Source organism: Gobio gobio, assembly GCF_949357685.1.
Source record: "Gobio gobio genome assembly, chromosome: 19".
In the NCBI taxonomy this organism is placed as follows: Eukaryota; Metazoa; Chordata; class Actinopteri; order Cypriniformes; family Gobionidae; genus Gobio; species Gobio gobio.
Window position 1 is genome coordinate 35,865,934 of NC_137112.1, and position 9,767 is coordinate 35,875,700.

At 40.9% G+C, this 9,767-nt stretch overlaps 1 protein-coding gene across 2 annotated transcripts in view; it reads right to left on the reverse strand.

Moving 5' to 3' along the window:
- eif4g3a (eukaryotic translation initiation factor 4 gamma, 3a) overlaps positions 1-8,724 on the reverse strand; it is a 78,583-nt gene extending 69,859 nt beyond the window's left edge. For both annotated transcript variants that reach the window (XM_079844841.1, XM_079844842.1), the window contains exon 1: positions 8,127-8,724. In XM_079844841.1, the coding sequence (XP_079700967.1) occupies positions 8,127-8,290 (164 nt within the window). In that variant the 5' untranslated portion in view covers positions 8,291-8,724. The remainder of the gene's footprint in view (positions 1-8,126) is intronic.
- Between the last annotated feature and the right edge of the window lie 1,043 nt (positions 8,725-9,767).

Sequence of the window (9,767 nt, forward strand, 5' to 3'; positions counted from 1 at the left end):
CAATTCTAAGAGGCAAATTGGAGTCATTTTGTGGCAAGAAAAATTATAATTTTTATTTGTAATGCCATTACCCAGTAGGTACCTGTATGGCTCTTTAATACATGCATCTAGTCTAGTTGCTCAAAAAAGTATTGCAGTTTTGCATTTTAATAAATATTTAGATATGATCAAACACTAGATTTCTTTAAATGTGACATTTTAAAACGTTAATAACTTACATCCTAATATCTTTAATGATACTTACATAAGCACACACACACAAGTGAATATAAATGAATTCAAGCACATATAATTTAACCCAAGAAACGTTTAAAATAGTGCTACGGCAAACTTATTTTTCCTTATACAGTAGGCTATCTACATATGAATTGATACTAAATCAAGATCGAAAACAATATTTGTGCCAATCACCCGCATATCTACCCCTGAAACAACAAAAATCTCACTCCAACCTGAACTTAAAAGTTGGCAACCCTGCCTAAGTGCACCTGCCCCATGCGCTTCAGACCATGCACTCAGATCGTTAAAGAGGAGGTCTAATGCTATTTCATGCATTCGGACTGATTTACACTGTTAAAGAGTTGGATTCTCATGCTAAACATGGCCAAAGTTTCCAAAAATGAGTTGGACGTATTATGGAGTATTTCTGTGCCAAATACACTACTTCAGGATTCGAACAAGTTTCGGAACATTAGCCCCGAGTTGGCCCTGTAAGCCGTCATAAAGGGCAGAGTTCCTTGTATGGGCACTTCTCCCAGATGAGCGTGCGCGCACATCAACCAGAGCGAGAGCAAGAGCACACCCATCAACGAGCTTCGTTCGGGTCACAGAAGCCGTCGGCAGCGCTGTCATTTTGTTTTTAGATCACGAAATCAACAATGTCACTAAAGAAGTATGTTTTTGGTTGTGAGGGAAAGATAACCTTGTTCAGCTTCCCAAATAACCCAGCGTTAAGGAAACAGTGGATGCAGTTTGTTTTTCCGGAGCAGCAACGGAGTTCTGGAAGTGTGTCACGAGTCGAAACCGCAGGTGGTGAGTGAAACTGCATCAAATATCTATGTTTTGCTGGCAATCGGCACACAAGTGCATAAAATGTAAACAACACGACTGAATAGTGAATCGTAAGTTATCCAGGGATAATGCCATGATGTATTGTGTATGTCATAGGTGTGTGTCTGCCTGTGACTCTTTAGCTCCGCCGACTGCACACCTCCACAAGTTCGGCTGTTTTCAGAAAGAATCGGTACAATGTATCGGTCTATAAATATGACAAAACTAAAGACTCTTCTGAGATATGAAGGATGCAATACTACTCTATAGGTACTCAAGATTAATATGAGATTGGCAGAAACTGCCAATTTTTTACCCTTTAAAATATGGTTCTTAAAGGGATAGTTCACCCAAAAATTAAAATTAGCCCATGATTTACTCACCCTCAAGTCATCCGAGGTGTATATGGCATTCTTCTTTCAGACGAATAAAATCTGAGTTATATTAAAAATGTTCTGGCTAATCCAAGCATTATAATAGCAGTAATAGTTGCTCTGTTTTTGAAGTCCATAAAAAAATGCATCTGTCCGTCAAATAACGTGCTCCACGCGGCTCCGGGGATTTAATAAAGGCCTTCTGAAGCGAATCGATGCCTTTGTGTAAGAAAAATATCCATATTTAAACATTTATTTCATTTTTTTCGATGGCTCTGCATTCAGCCGTCCCCACGCCATCACTTCCGGCGAACAAAGTCAAAATACATCCAAAAATACCGGCGTGATCATAAATATATACATAGATTCCTCGTTAGTGCCTGCGCGGATCGGTCGAATGAGGCATCTACGTATATATATATATCTTTGATCACGCCAGTATTTTGACCTTATTCGCCGGAAGTTATGGCGCTGGGAATACTAGATGACATTCGTCTGATAAGAGGTAAAAAAATTACATAAATACTGTTCGGTTTCTCGCAGAAACCAATCGTTTCGTGTCTTAAGACATCAATGTGTCGCCACGACCCGCATGGTTGAATAAGGATTCGTATGTCTATGTGTTTTTACTCTCATTGCTCTCATACTCTAAAATATCCCCATTGACATGCATTATACGACTATCACTGCAACGGTTGGAGTTAAATCTTCATTTATGTTCTACTGAAGAAACAAAGAAAAGACACCTACATCTTGGATACCCTGGGGGTAAGCAGATAAACATAAAAATTCCGTTTTTGGGTGAACTATCCCTTTAAGCCCAGTTTATACTTCTGTGTCGAGTGTACGCCGTAGCTACGTCATAGGCTGTGAGTTGCACGCGTAGCCTACGACATACCCTGGTGTGCACCTCTCAAAAAATGTATCAACACGTCAATTCTATGCGGACCGCAAGCGTTGTGATTGGTCTGCCAGAACCCCTCCCTCAGGTCAATAAATAAAAAATCTGCGATAGGAGTGTGTGTCTCCAAAAAGGGGATGATAGTTTCATCCTTACATCTGCTATATAACAATATTTTGTAGTCCAGAGATTCATGTTAGTGAATAAATACATAGATCCGCTGTGAGTGTGTGTGAGCGAGCTCTTGATGGTCTAGTGGTAGAATCTTTGTTAAGCATGCCAGAGGTTCTGGATTCTAATCCACCATTGTATAGTTTGGTTTTAATGATAAAAATAACAATAAAGATGTTAATCAGTGATTGTATATCAAGAACAGGGACACATTTGGGTGCATTTCGTTTTGTGATTTCAACGGAACGAATAAAGTCTCCGCAACTGCAATCGATTGAAAAGCTTGTCTGTGCACGAGCCACCGATACTGAAAACAGTGGCCACGAGCACTCTGCATGATTTCCAGCGCCAGATCGCCTCTTATTTAACTCTAATAATCAACTACAGGGGCCTCATTTATAAACGTTGCGTACGCACAAAAGAAGGCGTACGCCGCTCTCTACGCAATAATTGGTATTTATAAAAAGCAAACTTGACGGGAAAATGTGCGGTCCTTCACGCAAGCTCTGACCCAGGCGTACGCATAAAAACGGGTGAAATGAGAAATGGCGACACCGTCGGCAGATGGAAGAAACACGTGAAAGTGTGTGAAACTGTAGACCGTTGTGTAAAAGAAATGGCAATACTGCCTCTCATAAATAACAAGAAGACTTCACAAAGCAAGTCTTACGTAATCGATCAAACGGGTGTTCGTGTAGGCTGTTAATTGTACAATTAACAGCCTACACGAACACCCGTTTGATAGATCTGCAGTGTAAAACAAACAGAATCAAACGAAAATTACAACAGATGCAAATTAACCCATATTTGCAAAAAGAAAAGTGAAATATGTTCTGCAATAATATTGGCATGTTATGCAATTCATCCTCATAAATAATATGGTAAACAGAACGAAATAATGTGCAAAACTGATATTCTCGTCAATGTGTCCGTCTGGCGGAGCAGATAGGCTATAGATTCAAGACAGATAGATAGATAATAGGGAGATATATAGATAAATAGATAGATTGATGTATTCATTGTCCACTGGGGAAAGTTGTTTTCATAGTAAAAATGTCTTCATCAGCTACGGAATCATGGTATTCATGCATATGCCTTTAGTTTGTTTTATTTTTGATAAAATATCGTATGTATGTCTCAACCATTCAGAAAGCTGCAAGACTTTCCATTTGCACTGAACTATAGCCTATTTCCACGTAGATTATAACCGACATCTGTAGCTTGTCAGATGCAATTAAATGGATGGAAATAAAATGCCCCATCACAATGCATAATGACGCACAATGGCTGATATTGCGCTCTTAGAAGATGTCGCAAATGGAAGGAGTCGGAGTGAACGCATCTTCAGACAGCAAGAAGACTTGCTGGCAAACGAGGACACACTCAGGCGATGGTGCGCTAGACGCTTTTTTGCCTCGACTTTGATGTCCGACCATTTCTTTTTTATTTCGGCCACGGTCCGAGGTTGTGAGGCTACAGCATTCACGGCGTCTGCAACCTTTTGCCACTCAAGTGCCTTTTTGGCATTAGTAGCCTAATGCCCACACTGTTCCCTCCAAAACAACATTTTTCTCATCTTTTCCACCTTGCCAACGATAACTTCTACTTCACATTGAGTGAGGTTACGTTTTTTTAGTTTTCAAATGTGGCAAATGTGTTTGCCATGATTTCCTCTCTGTGTTTGCCATGATTTCGCAATCGATGAATATTAACTTGGGGGCGTTTCGCGGACTATTTATGGGCAACTATGGGCGTGACATGAAGCCGCAAAAGCTGCGCTACATTTAGAATTGATTGTGATTTATTAAGGGAAATCTGCGTAGGACGTGCGTGCGCACGGTTTTATAAATCCGAATATTTCTGTGCGTACGCACGTCCTATGTTTCATCCGTACGCCACTTCTGACGCAAATCCTACGCAAAGTTTTATAAATGAGGCCCCAGATGCCTAATTTGGATTAGATACAATAACTCAAGCTGCAAGAAAAGTCGCCATCTACTTGCCGCCGTCACTGCTGCTGCTACTTCGACAATGGCCCTGTCCCAAATGGCACCCTAAACCCTTGCGGTCTTCCTACGAGTCCGCACATTCATGACGTAACGACACTTTGACTGTCTGGAAGAAGTCAGCAGCGGAATCCGCACCAGTGCGGGCTCGGCAGAAGTGCGCATCAAGGGCGCATATCGACCGCAAAGGGGGCAGTGTCAAAGATCTTGTACAAAGATATATACACAGCCTGTTTTTAAAGCATTGCAGCCAATCACACACATGCATGTTGTTGAGCGTGTGAAAGGAATGGCCAATCAGAGGTTGAAGTACAGTGTTCAAGAACATCTGACTTTAGTACAAAGACGTTTGCATAGGCAATGCCAAAATCTTTGCTTATTTGATTAGTGATATTAAATTTGAAACATTTCTACTTCGTTCAATTACTGGATTGGACCATACTGCAAGTCTTTACAAATAAATACTTTAGGACGCATGAATGAGAGACAAAAGAGTCCCTATGCCAAATAAAGCCAAATCAGAGTATGCGGAATGCAAACAGATGATGACATCCTGACCATTTATCACACATGCACATACATGGTTACAAAAATTAAATAGACATTGAATACGTACACTCACCTAAAGGATTATTAGGAACACCTATTATCTAATCAACCAATCACATGGCAGTTGCTTCAATGCATTTAGGGGTGTGGTCCTGGTCAAGACAATCTCCTGAACTCCAAACTGAATGTCAGAATGGGAAAGAAAGGTGATTTAAGCAATTTTGAGCGTGGCATGGTTGTTGGTGCCAGACGGGCTGGTCTGAGTATTTCACAATCTGCTCAGTTACTGGGATTTTCACGCACAACCATTTCTAGGGTTTACAAAGAATGGTGTGAAAAGGGAAAAACATCCAGTATGCGTCAGAGGAGAATGGGCCGACTGATTCAAGCTGATAGAAGAGCAACTTTGACTGAAATAACCACTCGTTACAACCGAGGTATGCAGCAAAGCATTTGTGAAGCCACAACACGCACAACCTTGAGGCGGATGGGCAACAACAGCAGAAGACCCCACCGGGTACCACTCATCTCCACTACAAATAGGAAAAAGAGGCTACAATTTGCACAAGTTCACCAAAATTGGACAGTTGAAGACTGGAAAAATGTTGCCTGGTCTGATGAGTCCCGATTTCTGTTGAGACATTCAGATGGTAGAGTCAGAATTTGGCGTAAACAGAATGAGAACATGGATCCATCATGCCTTGTTACCACTGTGCAGGCTGGTGGTGGTGATGTAATGGTGTGGGGGATGTTTTCTTGGCACACTTTAGGCCCCTTAGTGCCAATTAGGCATAGTTTAAATGCTACTACCTACCTGAGCAATTTTTTCTGACCATGTCCATCCCTTTATGACCACTATGTACCCATCCTCTGGTGGCTACTTCCAGCAGGATAATGCACCATGTCACAAAGCTTGAATCATTTCAAATTGGTTTCTTGAACATGACAATGAGTTCACTGTACTAAAATGGCCCCCACAGTCACCAGATCTCAACCCAATAGAGCATTTTTGGGATGTGGTGGAACGGGAGCTTCGTGCCCTGGATGTGCATCCCACAAATCTCCATCAACTGCAAGATGCTTTCCTATCAATATGGGCCAACATTTCTAAAGAATGCTTTCAGCACCTTGTTGAATCAATGCCACGTAGAATTAAGGCAGTTCTGAAGGCGAAAGGGGGTAGAACACAGTATTAGTATGGTGTTCCTAATAATCCTTTAGGTGAGTGTAGACTAGAGTGAGGTATAGTGCGCACTATTTCCCAATTGATTGATATGCGAGGGAAATAAGACGTGATCTGTGCTTTAAATGAGACAATCAGCGGAAAATTATTATCTGAAGAAGTCTGAGGAATATCACGTAGATGTCAGTTTCACTCCACTATGGTGCATTCACACTGGTGATGGCGATAACGCTTCTCGTTTACTTTAAATGGGCGGCATAATGCGTTGCCGAACTGAATTGTAGGTTGTTGCGTTGCATCACTGACGTTGCTTGCGGCAGAAGTTGAAAAGTTTTGCCAACACAGGCGGCAGCCAATCAGATTTCATGCGACAGCGGAAAAGTAATATGATTGGCTGTTGTCACTATGACGGTTGCGTCAGCACCAACCTTCATGTCAAGCATCGATGCTAGTATTTGGCAGATGCATTTAATGAAGATATAATGCTAGTCATTTTGCATTACACGGTTAACAGAACAATTCACCCAAAAAAGAAAATTCTGTCATCATTTACTCACCCTTATGTCGCTCCAAACTTCTTTCTTAGTTGGTTTGGATGGATTAATTTACCGCTACCTTTAGGGTGAAACTCGTGGGTGCCATTCACTTTCATTGTATGGACAAAACCAGTTCTTCAAAATATCTTCTTTTGTGTTCCACAGAGGGGAAAAAAGTCAGGTTTGGAATGACATGAGGGTGAGTTTTTGGAACTAACCTGTTTTCAAATCTTCATTATTTGTGCAATTATCTTTGGTGACACTAGTTGCACAAAAATGACACACTTCACCTTTAAATCTTCCTCAGCAAATCGTGGCTCAGACTTGCAGAACAACAGAAATTCTCAAAGAGCTCAAGAGGGTGACCCAGATTTGCAGTACGCCTATTGCTCAATTACTTAACTCGACTCGGTCTAAACAGCCTTTACTTGACTGATTACTCCACATCACATCAAATCATTCCTATAATACATTTAGCCTGACCCACACTGGCGAACATGACTTTCATGTGACGTGATTTACTTTCAATATCAGACTAGAATGACGTAGCCTCATATCTGTTGATGTTTTCTATTCAGTTGTGGAGGGGGAAATATCTCAGCGTCTAGGTTATGACGTTATATGAGTAGTTTCTTGATTTTTTACAAATATTAGTAAACATAAAGAGGCCAGAGAAATAATTATGCAACATTTAATGTATGAATGTCAAAGAACTAGCCCCTTTTCTCAAAACTGACCTTTTTACTGAGCCAATTTGTAAATAATTTTAACCAGCTCATCCCAAAGTACTAATAAAGTCATATTAAAGTAATATTTTCTAAACTTGGCCCAGGCCAACAAGCAGCCATTCACAACACAACATCAACTTCCTAGTCCCACCCTAGCAACCAGCAACAATACCCTAGCAACCTTAAATATGTCATTCCGGTCTCTTTTGACTTAGGCCTTTAGGAGAAAAAGCATTTGAAAACAAAAGTATAAAATTAATATTAAATAACTATTAACTATTAAATTCTGAATGATCTGAAACTGTTATGGACACCAAGCTGGGATTGTCAAATTCAACGAACAAAGCAAGTGCCAAGAGGACCGACAAACAACAACAGAACAGATACCAACCAAGTAAATCGCTTCGATGTAACTTAATCGATACACACCCCGATCACCCTGGCAACGACTGCTATATTATATTAATATGAACTAATACAATCGTATATTAGCAATTTCGTCGCCATAACCGCTTACACGTGAATGTAAACAAACAAGTCAGGTGATGTGATTACAAAGCGAAATTCGCACTCGTTTGCCCATTAATCTGCGTGGGACACAAGGGGCTTTGTTGTTAGTGAAGGATACTGGGTAGGCTGCACGGCTGACGGCGGAGGAGCGCTCTGGACTCCCGGTGGTAACGACACGGAGGTCAGCGCTGCGCGGAGCTGCGTTGGCGGTGCCGGTCCGGTAACATGTCCACTTACAGAGACAGCGGCCGGTTTCGGAACCACTTTCGGTGGCAAACTCATTGCAGAAATTTAAACCAAAACAAAAAATACGCAGCTGAAAACGGTCGCACGTTCCAACAATATCTGGCCGTCTCTTCTCTCTACGAAGGCCGGGACGTGTGTATATCCTTATGCCATGGATTTCATTCAAATCTGGCTGTTAGTAACAAAAATGTCATTTTATCTTTGAAATCGGGGGTTGTAGCTGCTCTACGCATGGGGACGATAGGGGGTTGTTTCCCCCTCCAGCCACCCTGGATCTCCCCGGTTGAATTGTTCTTCGCCTCCTCAGATGGCCGTCTCCGGGTTTCTTTTCTCCGCTTTGCGTTGTAACATCACAATAACGAGTCGCATTATAGGAATTTCTCATAAAGATGGGAGACTTCGCTCAACATGGCGTTGTTGCGGCTGCTTCCAGCAGTCCGGCTGGAAGGACGGTTCGGTAAACGTCGGGTGAATTCGGAGATACTCGGGTTCACCTTACGCCACTCCGTAGTGATCGGAAGAACGAATCATTTTCACAAATCGGTTCATTTGAACAGTCCGTTTCAAAGATGCGGTTTATAAAACGATTCAGTGATTATTTTACGTCGTGACGCAATTACGTTTTCACGTCGTCCCTGACAAACTTTGTGAGATCTACAAAGAATTTATTTTGCATATTTTTACCCGATTGAATCTTTATTCTGATTTTTATTATATTACCCAGGATATTTTTAAGTGTTTAATGTTAAATATTTGCATTTGAACAATAGTGCATGTATAATCAAAATGTGTATTCATTAAACCATGCTCTGAAAAGCTTTTTAAAATGTGCTCAATTAAGATAAATACATTTATAATCGTAATATGGATTTAAATTAAACAAGACCACACTTCAGTAAATATCGTGAATGAGAACAATTTTATGTAGCACTTAAAAAAAAAAAAACGTAAATTCTATAATTAAAACCAATTCATTCGTTGTGTGCCTGTGTGTTGATAAAACTGTAAGGCAAACAAGTCATAAATAATTAACCTTTTGTCTTGCCACATCAGTCAAATTCGAAATAGGTTCTTGGTTCAGTCGGCGAGTTGTTGACTCGAGAACCGCTCGGAATGATTCAGTTCGATTTGTGAACGACTCGTTCGCGAATCGGACATTGCAATACGCCAATGAGAGTGACGTCATAAGGGCAGTCGCCACTCGCCACATGCCTGCACTGTTTCACACAATGAATGGCATTTCAGTTACATTCCAAGCCATCAATCTTCAGTGTAAGAAATGAATGGGTCATACGCAGTTTATGGTGACTGAATATAAGACTGCGATTTCATCTTAAATAAATAAAAAAGGTCCCGCCCATATTATGGTTGCAGTAGGCCTATTACTTATATATGATGAATACTTTTCGTCAACTCAAGCGTTTATAGAATAGATACGCTTGCTGATGTTGTTGAGTATGTATACCGGGGTTAGATGATACTTAATATTAGCAAACATTTTGACAGGAATTTG